General features: G+C 53.4%; 2 protein-coding genes across 2 annotated transcripts; one reads left to right on the top strand and one right to left on the bottom strand.

Annotated features, from left to right (window-relative positions):
* The first annotated feature begins 223 nt into the window (after positions 1-223).
* On the top strand, positions 224-1,084 carry LOC135636177 (early nodulin-like protein 15). Its single transcript, XM_065147791.1, has 2 exons — positions 224-554; positions 638-1,084. Exons 1-2 carry the CDS (start codon positions 224-226, stop codon positions 988-990), a joined length of 684 nt encoding a protein of 227 aa, XP_065003863.1. The 3' UTR covers positions 991-1,084.
* Positions 1,085-11,481: 10,397 nt separating this feature from the next.
* LOC135636173 (uncharacterized) lies at positions 11,482-16,434 on the bottom strand. The gene has a single exon (XM_065147781.1). The coding sequence runs from the start codon at positions 16,432-16,434 to the stop codon at positions 11,482-11,484; it is 4,953 nt and encodes a 1,650-aa protein (XP_065003853.1).
* Between the last annotated feature and the right edge of the window lie 841 nt (positions 16,435-17,275).

The raw sequence follows: 17,275 nt of genomic DNA, 5'->3' as shown, positions 1-17,275 counted from the left end.
GTTCGCATTTAAATTTCTCAGCAACGCCGCAAGATAATGAATTATCATCCGATGTATGCTTTTTGATGTGTGCCAAACTTTGTTAGGGCCGAAGTTGTAACTTGAGAACATGGATGAAATCAACACATAGATCTCCTGTTCCTAGATCTTGAACCGAGTGATGTGAACGTTGAAATGTGTCGTCTGATCCCCAGATTCCTCGATAGATATGTTGTGGCCGTTGATGCACGACGGGACAAGAGCTCACACCTGGTTCCCATTCCCAACAACACCCCCAGCTTCCTTCCAACGGCTACTTCCCTCAATTTTAAATAAAGCCCTACCAAGCTTCCCAACAAAACCATCTCTCTCTCTCTCTCTCTCTCTCTCTCTCTCTCTCCATGGCCTCATCCGAGTCCTTGTCGCCCTTCTCCTCGCAAGCATTTTGGGAAGCTCAGAAGCAAGGGACTTCTTGGTCGGAGGCAACGACAACGCGTGGCGAGTCCCACCCAACACCACGGATTCCCTCAACCAATGGGCCGAGAAGAATCGTTTCCAAGTCGGCGATTCCCTCGGTAACCTTCTCCGCTCCTTACATCCATCTTTCCCAGGCAAGAGAAACAAGATACTGACAAGTCTCCAATCTCCTGCACGCCAGTCTGGAAGTACGACGCCGCGAAGGACTCGGTACTGCAGGTAACCAGGGACGCCTACCTGGGCTGCAACCGCTCAAGTCCGGTGGCGGAGCACAAGGACGGAGCGACCGTCGTGAGGCTGCACCTCCCGGGAGCGAACTACTTCATCAGCGGAGCAGCAGGCGCCTGCGAGGAGGGGGAGAAGCTGATCGTGGTGGTGATGTCGGAGCGCCACTCGCTCCGCGGTCTCGCTACGGCGCCGTCCCCGGCGGAGTCCGAAGGACCGGCGGTCGCTCCGACCAGCGCCGCTCGGAGGGCGGTGGTTTTCGGGAGTGGCATGGCATGCTCTCTGGTGGTTCTGGGGATGCTGATGTGAACCGAGCTTTCGCAGCTACCGTGTTACCTCGGTCCTGATGAGGCTGCACGACTTTGGATGTTTTAGTTCTTGCATTGAATTTATTTTATTATTATGTGAGGCATATCATACCATACCGGAGTTTCGACCCGAGCTCGGTACGATACGGTACGGGTGTACCGAGTGGTACGATACCATACCGGAGTTTCGACCCGAGCTCGGTACGATACGGTACGGGTGTACCGAGTGGTACACCCGATTTTACCGATTTATCCCTCCAAAATACCTGAAAATTAGAAGAAAAAAAAAGTTAGGATAGGGTTTTCAAGTTACAAATAAATATAGTAATAGTATAAGTTTAGCAAAATCAATGTAAATTAGGTAAAAATAGTATCACATATCTTTTTCAGGCTTTGAGGTAGTTTTATTCGAGGTTCGTATTTCAGCCCGTTATAGATTGAAATATCTACAGAAAAATCAGTTGAATTGTTAGACTATTTTATTACAATATAAACTCTAAAATTCAAATGAAATAAATTATCACATATCTAGATATACCTGATTGTTGTTCTACCACCAAAACGAACGACGGGTTCCTACGGGTGGTGGATCGAGGTCCTTGATCCGATACATATCAATATGATACGTTTGTTGGACCCAATCATGAAATTGATCCCATGACATAGTGTATTGATACACCGTGTGTCATTGATGCATCAATGTGGTGCTGATCGTAGACTGATCGTCATGAATCATATTTGTCTGAGGCAACTCTTGAGGCATATATTGGTGCTGTTCTGTATAATGTTGTTGCTCAGAGAATGATGACCAACTATCACCATATTGTTATTGCCCGTATGATTCTCCATAATACGATAAGCCTCTTTCTGTGTCTATATCATGTATGCTCTGTCGTATTTATTCATATTCATCCACTGTCTTCCCCTTCCACGCATAAACTTGACTAGTACCTTGTCGAGTTCCATAATCTGAATCTTGAGTGGCATGTGTAAAATATTGCTCCTCAGTCCATTCACTACTCTCAAGTTGTGTAGACGAGACCAACGACTGCCCGGCATCACCGCCATCATCTGTCGAGGCACTGCTATCCGTGTTGCTGTCATGTCTCTGGACCGAGTGAGAAAGAGAATGTGATTGTGAAGGTGTCTCGTCGTCTGACCCGATTCTTTCCAACGATGCAACTGATGCTACTGCCTTCCCCTTTGCCTTTGCACGTTAGGGGGACGAGTGTGACCGTTGGGTGTCGATAGTTCCTCGAGCAGTTTGACTCCTACCATGTTGTAATCGAGGGGGATTTTTCACTCGTTGGGGTTGTGCTTCTTCTTCTTCTTCTATTGCCTCGGTGATAAAACGTGACGGACACTGAGGATCCTCTTGGTTCTCTGCTGCTTCAATCCAATCTAACATTGGCTCTGAATCTTCGTTGTAGAATTGGAGATCAATGGGATCAATATCTGATTCATCTGGCTCCTTATCCAACTCAGCACATCGCAATTTTAACCGCATGTTATAATGGACATATACTAGTTTCTCTAACCGTCTGTAGAAGAGTTTGTTGCGGACCTTCGTATGAATCAATGCAAACGTTGACCAATTACGTTCGCAACCACTAGATGTTGTTGTCTGTGAAAGTACACGAATGACAACCTTCCTTAAATGTGGTGCATTGCCTCCAAATTGTAATCACCACTCGACTGCAAAAAGATATAAATAAGATTTTATTAGCATAACAAATAATTAACATTAAATATAATTGATAATCAATATGCATAACTTTTCCTTACCAGAATCCATAGTGTAACGACACGATACAACTACAACGTTGGAGAATGAACCAACTGTTTCTCGAAATAATCGACCCTCCATAAGAGCACCGGCTGCCTCGACAGTGTTTGGCAAGAGCCGATATATAACATTTTGTAGTGTCGTTAGGAAATTATTTTGCGTTCCGAGAGCATATCGATATTGAATTGTCGGGTTTAGATAATACGCTGCAAAACATAATTTTGTTAGTATAATTTTTTATTATCTAAATAATAATAAATTAAATTATTCTGAATATGAATTTACCTGCATTATGGATATCTTGATCCATATGAACTTCGGTCCAACGATCAATGAATCGTACGTATTGGTCGGCCTTAAAATCATCTTTGAATGCTTTCCTAACCTCCTCTCTTGTTGAAATAAGCATATATTTAAGATACGACATCTGTGGACGCTTGTCCATATCGACCTTACGGAGGACAATATAAAGTGGTTCCACACCTTTAATGATTTCTGCTATAGTCTCCCAAAATCTAAAGGAAAGAATGGCTTTTTCTATCTTCTTTCCATCGTTCAATTTCGAATATCTTGATTCAGACCACTCTTGTGAGCTAGCCATTGCCTTCAAGCCATGCCTTTTTTGCTGTAATGACTTTAATGCAATAAAATTGGTAGCAAATCGAGTAATTCCAGGTCGAAGTATCTCACCGTTTACATACTTTTGCATTAATGCTTGGACCCAATGATGATTATATATAAACTTTGTAATTGATTGTGCTCGAGCTACGCAATTCTTGACCGAATTCAACTCACCAATATCCTTTAGCATTAGATCTATGCAATGAGCTGCACATGGAGTCCAAAACAAAGTTTTTCTTTTCTCCATCAATTGCAAACCAGCCTTTTTGAAATTCGCTCCATTGTCGGTTATTATTTGGACAACATATTGTGGTCCAATCTCCTCTACCATAGTATCCATCAAGCTCTCAATGTATTTTGCATCTTGGATCTTTTCAGTAGCATTAACGGACTTATGAAATATCACTTTTCTATTGCAATAAACAAGAAAGTTGATGATACTCATTCTTGTTGGTCCTGTCCAACTGTCACACATCAATGTCACCCTATATTCGTCCCATTGCCTCTTGAAGGATTTGATTCAATCCTTTAGTTCTGCCACTCCCTCATCTAAGTACACGCCGTAAATCTCCTTCGGTGTTGGAGGTTGGATCCCCGTGCCAGACTTTTGAATAGAAGAGATCATGCTCTGATAATATGGACATTGGGCTATGTTGGTTGGAATCCTATTAAAGTTGAACCATTTTGAGATTGCCTTCCCAATATCCCGTTTTTTTTTCTTTTGTGTATGCATCGTCAATCCGTGTCTGTTTCACTGTTTGTGGGGGATAGGCTTGCGGATCAATATCAACAATATCTAGTGCGAACCTCCTACCAAGACCTCTCATAAAACCACGGAGTCCACCATACCTCATGCTACTAGTTCGGCCTAACTGAGAAGGAGCAGTTGGTTGCCTCATGCTGGTTGACCTCTGGATTCCACTACCACTGCCATGCTCCAATTGTGAGTCGGGTCGTCGATGCCTCATTGCTTTATCGATAGTATACTGATGCTCCAATGATGCACGAATCCCAGCTATAAGATTTGGGTCGACTTCATCGCAGCAACTCTCATACTTATCATAAACTGGTTCCTGTGTAGCCCTATGATATTCTTCCTCAACTCTTGCCTTCTTTTTTAATGTATCTTCTTTTGCTTGTTTAAGCTTACTTTGAAATAATTTACGGATCTCCGTTGGAACATTCTTGCATTTTGCAACATCAGGATATCCACCAGCCAAATGCATTTTTACTCAAGTTATTCCTTCACCCTTGCCAATGTAGTCACAATAAATACATTGCCAATGATGATGGTTTCCATCTAGCTTTCGGACATGAACTCATGCATCATCATGTGATTGTTCCTTTGGTGCCATAATCCTATCAAATTTAAATCAAATAAACTATAAAGTATAAACATATTAAATTGACCAAATATTGATTATAAATTACTAATCACAACATTAAGTATTTTTATTAAATCATAACTAATCATATTTTATCATCATAAATATGTTACATACATAAAAGAAGCATTAAATTAATTATATACACTAATTACGTGATTAATATAGTTAATTTTTTATTAATTACTTCTCTTTCAACACTATAAACATAACAAACACCCTAATATGTATTAAAGATATTGGATTGACATAAAATCGAACAAATTTTGATTAAATCATCATTAAAATGACTATTCACAGTATTTAATAACTTCAATAAAACATAATTAAACTTATTTTATCATAATATATATGTTAAACACATAAAAGAAATATTAAATATGTAATTTTTATTCAATATGATTCAAATTATGATAAAATCATCATTTATCTACACTAATTATATGATTAATATAGCTAATTTTTCATAAATTACTTCTCTGACAAATACCCTAATAGGTATTAAAGACATTGAATTGATATAAAATCGAATAAATTTCAATTAAATCATCATTAAAATGACTAATCGTAGCATTAAATAACTTTAATAAAACTTATTTAAACTTATTTTACTATCATAAATATTATTCAAAAATATTATTCATGATGAAACACACTAATCATAATCTTAAATATCTTAATTACTCTCTAATTAAAGAAAACGAATACATACCTCTTGATTAGAAAGTTCTTCCTCTTAATCTTCTCAAATTAGCCTCGATTGAATTCACAAATCGTTATTTTATAGAGTTTAGGAGAGAAAAATAAAGTTTGAGAGAGAGTTTAAGAGAGTATAATGAAATAGGGGAGAGAAGAATTGTTTAAATAGGAGGAGAAAAAGCTCCAACGGTCAATTTGACCGTTGGAACACTGTAGCACTGCTACAGTGCGGTAACGATCGATTTCGACCATTACTAAGTGGTGCCGGATGGTAACGGTCGACCATTACCGAGTGGTACCAGGCGGTACCAAGTGGTGCCGGACGGTAACGGTCGAAATTTCTACCGTTACCGCCCGATTTTACCTCGTATCATCCGATACGAGAGTTTTTGGGACGTACTGCCCGGTAGCAAGCGATCCGCATACCGAAAACCCATCGGATCGATACGTACCGCCCGATACGGGCGGTACGCTTCGGTACGACATACCATGATTAAAATATCAACTGTGCTGCCACCCCCTTAAAAAGCCCTTAAGTCCACGTAACCATCTCCTTCCTCGCGGCTCACGCGCGTGCCCACGAATGGATCATCCAGTTGCCCACGTTTCGAATCCGCCATGCACGTACGAACGTGGCACCTAAAGCCAAGCTGCTCCCTTCACTGCAAGGGCAGAGATCGAGAGAGAAGCGATGAGCAGAAAGGAGAGGGATGCGAAGCGGCCACCGGCCGACTCCTCCGCGTCGTCCTCGGAGGTGGTGCACCAGCGGCGCAAGATGCCGCACAGCCCGACCACCATGGCCGTCGGCGGTTTCATGGTCGTCGCCGCCATCGGCTACTTGGAGCTCTACTACAAGGCCGAACGCCCAAATCCAAGTATGTCAAGGCCCCCTCATCTAGCGTATAAGCTTGCAAGCTGATGCATTGCTCAAATTCATGGCCTTGAAAGAAACAGTGAAATCTTCTTGGCCTATGTAGGATGATATTGCATGACAATTTGAACATGACATGGGTATGGACTCTAACTCGTATAATTTTTCCGCAACCACTTTTTGATGAAAAGAACACAGCCTTGAAAGGATGTTGTTACGTTAGATAACTGTTCAGCCGTGGCCTTGGGGCCGTCGCGGCTTGGTCCGAGTCCGGAAGGCGGTGGTCCACGGGTGGGGGAGCCCCTCGAGTCTGCTGGATCTCCAAAGGCGGCGATCTCAGAAGGCTTCGCTCCTGCACAAAGGCCGGGTCGGGGTGTTCGACCCGACCCCTCCGACGATCAAGTCAGTCAAAGATGTGGAGGGGGTTGAGGAGGAGGAAAAACCTCCATGGGTTGAGTTATGCTGAGAGAGTCCTGCTCTTCTTTGGGGAGTTCGGGAGTATTTATTGACGGATTTAGCATTATCGGATGTGACCGCCCGCTGGAGCGGGATGGTACCTCTGATGGCGTCTGACGCGACCGCTGGGGTCGCGTGGTGGAGTGGTTTGCCGCAGGGTATGGGCGGAAGCTGGTCGTCGCCTTACCTTGCCGTGGTCAACCATGCCGGGTCGGGGGCAGCTGCGTGGTAGCGGGAGTTGTCAGCGCGGGTCTAGTCAGCATTATTGTCTTCATACTCGGGCAGCCTGGTGCCCAGGTGGGGCCGTCGTCGTGGCACGTCATTCGGCCATTATTTCCCCTATCATATTCCCCCCCCCGAAAGGAGCCATGCGTCGGCCGTGATGGGGGAGGAGGTCCGAGGCATGGTTGCGTCCCGCGGCGCCGACGCAGTCTGAGGTGACCAGCGGTCCAGCGAGCCCCGGGCATCACGCGACCGAGGAGCAGGACCTAGGCGGGCTGACCGCGCTGGTGAGCCTTGGGCATTACGCGATCGAGGAGCAGGACCCAGGCGGGCTGACCGCGCTAGTGAGCCTCAGGCATTACGCGACCAAGAGCGCTGGTGAGCCTCGGGCCTTACGCGATCGAGGAGCAGGACCCAGCGGGCTGACCGCGCTGGTGAGCCTCGGGCATTACGCGACCGAGGAGCAGGACCCAGGCGGGCTGACCGCGCTGGTAAGCCTCGGGCATTACGCGACCGAGGAGCAGAACCCAGGCGGGCTGACCGCGCTGGCGAGCCTCGGGCATTACGCGACCGAGAGCGCTGGTGAGCCTCGGGCCTTACGCGACCGAGGAGCAGGACCCAGGCGGGCTGACCGCGCTGGTGAGCCTCGGGCATTACGCGACCGAGGAGCAGGACCCAGGCGGGCTGACCGCGCTGGTGAGCCTCGGGCATTACGCGACCGAGGAGCAGGACCCAGGCGGGCTGACCGCGCTGGCGAGCCTCGGCCTTACGCGACCGAGGAGCAGGACCCAGGCGGGCTGACCGCGCTGGTGAGCCTCGGGCATTACGCGATCGAGGAGCAGGACCCAGGCGGGCTGACCGCGCTGGTGAGCCTCGGGCATTACGCGACCGAGGAGCAGGACCCAGGCGGGCTGACCGCGCTGGTGAGCCTCGGGCATTACGCGATCGAGGAGCAGGACCCAGGCGGGCTGACCGCGCTGGCGAGCCTCGGGCCTTACGCGACCGAGGAGCAGGACCCAGGCGGGCTGACCGCACTGGTGAGCCTCGGGCATTACGCGATCGAGGAGCAGGACCCAGGCGGGCTGACCGCGCTGGTGAGCCTCGGGCATTACGCGACCGAGGAGCAGGATCCAGGCGGGCTGACCGCGCTGGTGAGCCTCGGGCATTACGCGACCGAGGAGCAGGACCCAGGCGGGCTGACCGCGCTGGCGAGCCTCGGGCCTTACGCGACCGAGGAGCAGGACCCAGGCGGGCTGACCGCGCTGGCGAGCCTCGGGCATTACGCGACCGAGAGCGCTGGTGAGCCTCGGGCCTTACGCGACCGAGGAGCAGGACCCAGGCGGGCTGACCGCGCTGGCGAGCCTCGGGCCTTACGCGACCGAGGAGCAGGACCCAGGCGGGCTGACCGCGCTGGTGAGCCTCGGGCATTACGCGACCGAGGTCTTGGCCGTGTGAGCGTGCGGGCGGCCGGGCTTGCTTTTTCTCTGGGGAAGGTCAAGGGGCCGTCCCTTACCGGGCTTCGGGCTTGATATGATTAGGGTTAAACATGATTAATGCATTTAAGTCTGTCTCGGTTAGTGTCCCCGAGGCCGGCATGATGGATGCCTTGGTATCCGTGCTGCGCCGCGGCCCTCTGCCATGCCATGCTGCACTTATGGTGAGGTGACGCCTTCCCTCCCTGCAGCAGACTTCGGGAGAGGGAGGGTCGCCGCTTTTGGCGGGGTGTGGCCCGCCTATAAATGGCGTGAGGCCGGCTGCCGAGGGAAGATCTTTTCCTCCATGTGCGTCGAGCTGTCTCGTGCCTCATTGTCTTGTTTGTGCCAATCATTCCTTCTTTCCTTGCCGAAGGTCAGTAAGAATGGTGTCCTCTTCTTCCCGTTCATCTTCCTCTTCGTCGAAGGCTGGAGAGACGGCAGTTTCGTCGAACCCTAGCTCGTCGTCGGACGAGAAGGCGGCCAGGGCCCTAGAGGCCTTGATGTGGCCCCACGACCACGACTCCATCGTTGGCGAGTCGTCGCTGAGTCTCCTCCGGGATCGCTATGGTGTCCCGGAGGAGTTTGTCCTTCTAGCTCCCGAGCCTGGCCAACATGCCTACGACCCGATCCCCGGGGGCTTTGCCCTCACCCTCGATGCCTTCGAGGCCGACCTGCGCCTCCCTTTGCACCCCGTCATAGTCTCCTGCCTTTCTTGGTGGCGTATTTCCCCGTCCCAAATGGTGCCGAACTCGTGGCGCTATCTGGTGGCGTTTTTGGGCGAATGTCATTACGCCGACATACCCCCTTCCCGCGCCCTCTTCCTCTCCTGCTTTCGTCTTTCCAAGGGGTCGGGGGGCTACTATCTGTCTGCCCGAGCGTGTTTCAGGGTGAGCGGGGCCCCTTCCAGCAACAAGGGGTGGAAGGAGCGCTTCTTTTTCGTCAGTCGCTCGGAGGACTAGGGGTTTGGGGTCCGTTGGGGGGCGCGAGTGATAGACAACACTACCCCGGCTTTGGACGATGATGAGCGCCGAGGGCTTCGGAGGCTTAGAGAAATCCTCCCGGCCTCCCGAGCTATCCAGAGCATGTCTGAGCGGTGGTTAGTGGAGGTGGGTCTTAGCCCGGTACCTTTAGGTACGCTCCGAGGAGCGGTTCCTTTGGGGGTTTTCTTTCGTTTTCTTGTGTTTCCGTTTGACTAACAGTTGTCCTGGTCTTTCTCGGCAGAAATGGTGCTCCTTGAGGCCTTGCGTGGGGGCAAGACTTCCGCCGCGTCGGGTCGTTCGCCTTCCGTCGCCAAGGTGGGTACGAGGGAAGCCCCCGTGGACGTCGAGGCGAGTAGGTCTCGGAAGAGGGCACGGGCGTCATCAGGCGGGGGTCTCGAGGTGGTCGCAGCTTTCGCAGTGGAGGCTGTGGTGATGCCGGTGGTGGAAGGCGCCGCAGGAAGTCTTGGGGAAGGTGAGGTTGGAGCGAGCGGGGGTGTGGCGACAGAGGTGCCTCGCCAGCCTTCCGTTCGCGAGCTTCTTTGTCTTCCGCTAAGGGAGGACGAGCCGTACCTGGCGCGGGAGATGGGTGCCCTTCCCCGCGGCGTGGCCACCGACCCGCTGGTGGCCCGGTGGGATGGTCTTACCCGAGGCACCCGGGTGTGGGCCGACGAGGACATTGCGGGCAGGTTCATTCGCGGCGGGCTTCATCCCGATATAGCTCGGGACCTGTACTCCCTGCCTTCCGGCGCTCTGCTTAGCAAGGCGACTAAGTCTCTGTTGTGGGTAAGCGTCGTTTCGTCCTTTGGTTTGCCTGTTTTTAAACGGGCCCGGTTCTGACCTTTTCCTTGCCCTTTTCTTAGGGCAACCATTATGCCGCTGCCTTGATGGATCGCGTACGGGACGCGGGACAAGTTATCGCCGCCTTAAGCAGTCGCAACGTCGAGCTCCGGAGGCAGGCGGACGAGGCACGGGCCGGGGCAGGCCCTGAGGCAGTGGCTGCGGCCGAGCAGCGCGCCCTGGACTCGGAGGCGGAGGCGGCGCGGCTGAATTCGGAGCTCCAAGCGTCTGCTGAGCGGCTTGCGGAGCTGCAGGCGCTACTGGAGGCGTCCGAGGGGCGCAACACGGAGCTCCAGGCGCATCTGAAGGCGTCGGTGGCGGACGCTCGCTCGGTGAGGTCTGACTCCATCGAGCTGATTAGGCGTCTTGAGGAGGCACGAGCCGCGGCGTCGAGGGCCTCCGAGGCTCTGGAGGCCGAGATCCGCCAGAGGCCGGAGAAGGACAAGAAGCTGATTGAGGACTATAAGGAATCCTCGGGTTTTCAGCTAGGCCTTGTCCGGACCGGGCGGGTCTCATACGAGTACGGGTACCGGGTGGCCCTTGCTCGTTTTAAGGCACGCTATCCTGACTCGGAGGTCGTGGAGGACCCTTTTGGCTCCTTTCCTGAAGATCTGGGCATCGACATGCCAGCAGAGGTTCCTTTCGACGATAGCCCAGATGTTCCTACGGATTGACGTCCTTTGTATCTTTCACTTTTATTTTTGTAACACCCCTTTTGTTTTTGAATGAACATGCTCCTTTTTTCCTTCTTAATTGATTGTCTATGTTTTGGCTCTCGTGGCTGGCCGAGTTTTATGGAAAGAACTTTCTGAGGTTTTGTGCGTTCCAAGTCCTTGGTAGGGACCGACCCTCCATGGTGGTGAGTCGGAACGCGCCGGTTCCGATGACTTCGGTCACCCGATAGGGTCCCTCCCAGCTGGGGGCCAACTTGCCCCTTGGCCGGGCCGGATCGCTAACCTCGGTCCGCCGCAGGACCAGGTCGCCTAATCCGATGGGTCGAGGTCGTACCTTTCGGTTGTAAACCCTTGCGACCGCCCTTTTGTAGGAGAGGGCCCTCACATGCGCGTCGGCGCGTCGCTCCTCCAGTAAGTCGAGAGCGGCTCGGAGTCCTTCGCCCGAGGCTCCCTCGTCATAGCTTTTTGTCCGGAGGGTGGCAATGGCTACCTCGGGGGGAAGGACCGCTTCAGTTCCGAATGTGAGGGTGTACGGGGATTCCCCCATTGCTGTTTTGGAGTGGTACGTAGCGCCCATAGTACGCTCGGGAGCTCGTCCGTCCAGGTTGTCCGAGCCGCGCATACTCTTCTTTTGAGCCCGTCTAGGATGGACCAGTTGGTCACCTCTGTTAGCCCGTTCGTCTGAGGGTGAGCGACCGAGCTGTACTTCAGGCGGATTCCGTGTCTCGCACAGAATTCCCGAAATCTCTGACCGGCGAACTGGGGCCCATTATCCGTGATGATGGTTGTGGGCAGGCCGAACCGAGTAATCAAATTTTTCCATACGAACTTCTTTACTTGCTGCGCTGTGATCGTCGCCAATGGTTCGGCCTCGACCCACTTTGTGAAATAGTCCACGCCGACGATGAGGTATCTCCGTTGTTCGGCGGCTAGAGGAAAAGGCCCGAGAATGTCTAAACCCCATTGCGCAAATGGCCACGCACAGTCGATAGGAGTTAGCGGGACTGCGGGGAGCCGAGGCGTGCGGGCGTGCTCTTGGCATGAGGTACACCGTTGTACGTGTGTTCTCGCATCCCGGCACATGGTCGGCCAGTAGTAGCCTTGGCGGAGTATTTTATGGGCTAGGATCCGTCCGCCGATGTGTTCTCCACAGGCGCCCTCGTGTACCTCTGCCAGGACGGTTTGCGCCTCGTCGAGTTCCAGGCACCGCAGGAGGGGGTACGAGAAAGACCGCTTGTAGAGCCGTCCGCCTGCCTCGATATACCACGCATGCGTGCGAAGCAGGCGCCGGGCTGATGCTTTGTCGGGCGGAAGGATTCCGTCCCGTTTGAAGCGTAGCAGTTCTTGTACCCAGGAGGGCGCGTTGCAGGTAGCCGTGACCGCGACCTCGAAGGCGCGGGCGGGGAGCTCCTCGACCTCCGGTCCTGCCTTGGGAGCGGGTTTTGAGGCTAGCTTAGCCAGCGTGTCGGCACGCTCGTTCTCCCCCCTTGGGACATTAGACAGTGTAAAGTGATGGAACTTTCCGGTTAAGTCCCTCACCTGTGCTAGGTATTTTGCCATGGTTGGGTCGCGGGCTTCGTATCCTCCGCTAAGTTGCTCGGCCACCAGCTGGGAATCCGTAAGGACATGAAGGATGTCCACCTGCATCTCGAGGGCCAATCTGAGTCCTGCCAGGAGTGCCTCGTACTCCGCCTCGTTGTTAGTGGCACGGAACCCGAAGCGGAGGGAACGCTCGAATGTCCGCCCATCGGGGGCCCGGAGCACCAGCCCCGCGCCAGCACCGTTTGAGTTGGCTGAACCGTCGACGTGCAGGACCCAGGCCTCGGGAGGTTGTGTGAGGCTCCCGCTCCCGTCCTGGGTTAACTCCGCGATGAAGTCGGCCACGGACTGGGCCTTGATAGCCGTCCTGGGTACGTATCGAACGTCATGTTCGCCGAGCTCCACCGCCCATTTGAGGAGCCGCCCTGCAACATCGAACTTAGACAAGACCAGTCGAAGCGGCTGGTCTGTAACCACCTCCACCGGGTGAGCCTGGAAATAAGGGCGCAGCTTCCGGGCGGACAACACGAGGGCGAGCGCCAACTTCTCGATCGGGGGGTACCGTTCCTCGGGGCCACTAAGAACGTGGCTGGTGTAGTAGACCGGGAGTTGGCCGCCGGAGTTTTCTTTGACCAGGACGGAGCTTACTGTGTGCGGAGAGGCAGCCAGGTAGAGGCTCAGCTTCTCACCGGGGGAGACCGAGGCGAGACGAGGAAGGTTGGCTAGGTGTTGCTTTACTTGCTGGAGGGCCACCTCGCATTCTGTCGTCCATTGGAAACCTTTTGGGTTCTTTAGTGCCTTGAAGAAGGGAAAACAACGATCCCCTGATCGGGCGAGGAAGCGGGACAAGGCGACGAGCTTCCCGTTAAGGCGCTGCAGGTCCTTGATTGTCCGAGGTGATTGCATGTTGATGATCGCCTGGAGCTTCTCTGGGTCGGCGTCAATCCCTCTCTCGTGCACGATGAATCCGAGGAACTTCCCTGTCGTGACCCCGAAGGCGCATTTTGCGGGGTTGAGCCGCATGTCGACCCGGCGGAGTATAGCGAAAGCTTCGGCTAAATCAGCCAGGTGAGTCCCGGCTTCTTGGCTTTTTATGATCATGTCGTCGACATATACCTCCATGTTTCGTCCGATCTGGCGAGCGAATATTTTGTTCACCGCTTTTTGATATGTCGCCCCGGCGTTTTTCAGCCCGAAGGGCATAACTTTATAGAAGTAGACCCCTTGATCGGTGATGAAGGCCGTGTGCTCTTGATCTTCAGGTGCCATCCTGATCTGGTTATAGCCCGAGAAGGCATCCATGAACGAGAGGCGGGCGTGGCCTGCCGTGGCGTCGACCAGTTGGTCGACCCGTGGTAGGGGATAACAGTCCTTCGGGCATGCCTTGTTAAGGCTGGTGTAGTCAACGCACATCCTCCAGCTTCCATTTGCTTTCTTGACAAGGACTACATTGGACAGCCATTGCGGGTATCCGGCTTCCTTTATGAAGCCAGCTTTCAAGAGGCGAGTTACTTCTTCTCGTACGGCTATCTGCTGTTCCGGAGCTTGCCGCCTCAGCTTTTGTTTTATCGGGCGAGCATCGGTGGAGATACTGAGGTGATGCAGGGCGACTTCCGGAGCAACGCCTGTCATGTCAGAGGGAGACCAAGCGAAGACATCAGCGTTTTCTTGTAGGAGGCCGATGAGTTGTTCTCGTTCTTGCTCGGGCAATTCTGACCCGACCCTGATCGTCTGCTCCGGGCGATCTTCTTGTAGCAGTACAGCGATAGTGGTTCCCCTCGGCCCGACGTGGGGAGCCGACTTCTGTATTTCTCGGTGGTCCGCCAACGGTGGTTCGGCCCTGGGCCTCTTAGGTAACGAGACGGCGGTCAGGTAACAGCGCCGAGACTCCCGAGGGCTCCCTGCGGTCTCTCCGGTCCCGACGGGGGTCGGGAACTTCACGGTTTGATAGTAGGTCGAGACGACGGCTCTGATTTTGTTGAGTGTCGGCCGACCGAGGATAGCGTTGTACGCAGCGGGGAGATCGATGACCAAGAAGGTGGTCATTGTTGTCCTTGACCTCGGCGGAACTCCCAGGGTCAGGGGCAAAGTAATCGCCCCCAGTGGCGAGATTGAGTCGCCGGTGAAGCCGGTGAGCGCTGAGGACACCGGCTTCATGCTATCTCTGGGTAGGCCGAGCTTCTGGTAGGCGTCGAAGTATAGTATGTCAGCCGAGCTCCCGGTATCGACCATGATTCTTTTTACCTGTGCGTTGGCGACCCTGGTTGATATCACGAGCGCATCGTCGTGTTCGGCCTGTTCATGCATCTTGGCCGGGAAGGTGATACTGGGCCCGGGCGCGTATCTGGGGGCTTCCGCTGAGGCGGCTCGGGCGTACGCCCTCTTTCGGGCCATGGAGTCCCCTCCGGATGCGGGGCCGCCCGTTATTACATCGATGTGTCGCTCGATGGGCCCTTCCGGGCGTGGCGAAGATTCTTTGTTCGGGCGGAGATACTGATCGAGGTGCCCCCTGCGGATGAGCTCCTCGATCTGTCTTTTCAATTCCCGACACTGTTCAGTGTCATGCCCCCGTTGCCGGTGGAAGCGACAGTACTTCGATTGGTCTGCCAACGCCCGGGGGTTGCTCATCGGGTCGGGTTCTTTGAGCAGTCCTTTCTCCCTTATATGAAGGAATATATCCGTTCGGGATGAATTCAAAGCCGGGAGAGGAGGCCTCAGGGTCGGCGGGTCGGATCTGTCTGACCTACGCCGGGATGTTGCAGGTTGTTGCTGTCGAGGCGGCTCTGACTTGGTCCCTTTGTGTCCCCTGGGTCTCCCGGCCATCCACGTCTCTGCAACGACGAACTGGCTCGCTCTCTGAAGCATCTCGGGCACAGTCGTGGGGGGTCGCTCTACTAGGGACCAGAAGAACCTGGAGGGCCGCAAGCCTATCATGAATGCCTGCATCAATAAGGAAGGATGAGCGTCCGAGAGCCCTCGGATCTGCGTCGTAAAACGATCCAAGAAGCGGGAAAGGGATTCATCTTCCTCTTGGTTGAGTCCGAGGAGCAGCGCCGCGGATGGTTTCGGGCGGGCGTAAGCGAGGAAGTTGAGTTCGAAGTCCCGGGCGAGCTGGTCGAAGGAGGAAATGGTTCCCGCCTTGAGGCTGCCGTACCATGCGCGGGCCGGTCCCCTCAAAGTCGTCGGGAAGGCCCTGCACATCAGGGCGTCAGAAGTTCCGTATAGCGCCATTTGGGCGCGAAACGCGGCTACATGATCCGTAGGATCGGTGGCGCCGTCATAGGTGTCCAGGGATGGGAGCCGAAAGTGCGGTGGGATGGCCTGATCTTGTATTTCGGTCGCGAATGGGGACCCTTGGTATCCATCCGTTCCAGGCTCCCCCTCCGACCTGCGGATTTCTTGCTGTACCTCGTTAAGGCGTTGATTGAAGAGGTGCAGTTGTGCTTGTAGGATGTTGGTCGAGTCCGTGGGTGGCCGCTCGGGTTCGGGGCGGTTCAGCGTGCCCACGGTCTCCCGGTCTCCGAGCCGGGTCGTTTGGTTTCGAGGCGATGGGGGGGCCCCGGGGAGCGTTGCGTGCTCCCGAGGGGCGGACTCTCGTTGACGCAAGGGCTGGTCCGTTGGCCGGGGGATGAGCGGAACGATGGTCTGCACCACACCCGCCAGCGCCCTCACTTGGTGGGCATGGTCGTGGAAGGCCTCGGGGGAAACAGATGGGGGTACGACCGTGGCGTCGGGCGGCGATAAGCCCGGGTCATTGAATAGGCGCCAATATTGCTCCGAAGTTGTAGCGGGGTGCTCGTCTTGGGGCTCCTCTCGCGAGGGATGATCTCCCGGGGTCCCGACTAGGTGCGTCATCGCAGCTGAGGGATTGCCAAGGTGGGTCTGCTGACCAGCCGACATTCCGGCCCTTCCTCTAGCGCCAAAATGTTACGTCAGGTAACTGTTCAGCCGTGGCCTTGGGGCCGTCGCGGCTTGGTCCGAGTCCGGAAGGCGGTGGTCCATGGGTGGGGGAGCCCCTCGAGTCTGCTGGATCTCCAAAGGCGGCGATCTCAGAAGGCTTCGCTCCTGCACAAAGGTCGGGTCGGGGTGTTCGACCCGACCCCTCCGACGATCAAGTCAGTCAAAGATGTGGAGGGGGTTGAGGAGGAGGAAAAACCTCCGTGGGTTGAGTTATGCTGAGAGAGTCCTGCTCTTCTTTGGGGAGTTCGGGGGTATTTATTGACGGATTTAGCATTATCGGATGTGACCGCCCGCTGGAGCGGGATGGTACCTCTGATGGCGTCTGACGCAGCCGTTGGGGTCGCGTGGTGGAGTGGTTTGCCGCAGGGTATGGGCGGAAGCTGGTCATCGCCTTACCTTGCCGTGGTCAACCATGCCGGGTCGGGGGCAGCTGCGTGGTAGCGGGAGTTGTCAGCGCGGATCTAGTCAGCATTATTGTCTTCATACTCGGGCAGCCTGGTGCCCAGGTGGGGCCGTCGTCGTGGCACGTCATTCGGCCATTATTTCCCCTATCAGATGTCATATACAGTGACCTTAATCCTACAATTTCAAGAAGCATCATCATCAGTTGAACACCAGCTACATTGAAATATCAAGGAAAAAAGAGTAAGAGTGGATCTAAATAAGAAGATAAAAACTCACCCCACACTGTAATTTTCTTTTTAGTGGAACATCCATGACTACAAAATTGATTCCAGATGAGCTGACAGTTGACCGTGATCTTTGCTTCAGAACACCAATA

Source organism: Musa acuminata, chromosome BXJ1-3 (genome assembly GCF_036884655.1).
Source record: "Musa acuminata AAA Group cultivar baxijiao chromosome BXJ1-3, Cavendish_Baxijiao_AAA, whole genome shotgun sequence".
Lineage (NCBI taxonomy): Eukaryota > Viridiplantae > Streptophyta > Magnoliopsida > Zingiberales > Musaceae > Musa > Musa acuminata.
This window is presented reverse-complemented; position numbering and strand designations above follow the sequence as displayed.

Coding starts and splice junctions, on each gene's coding strand:
- LOC135636177 (XM_065147791.1), top strand. CDS start 224: ATGCACGACGGGACAAGAGCTCACACCTGGTTCCCATTCCCAACAACA. Junction 555..637: donor CCAAGTCGGCGATTCCCTCG/GTAACCTTCTCC, acceptor CCTGCACGCCAG/TCTGGAAGTACGACGCCGCG.
- LOC135636173 (XM_065147781.1), bottom strand. CDS start 16,434: ATGTCGGCTGGTCAGCAGACCCACCTTGGCAATCCCTCAGCTGCGATG.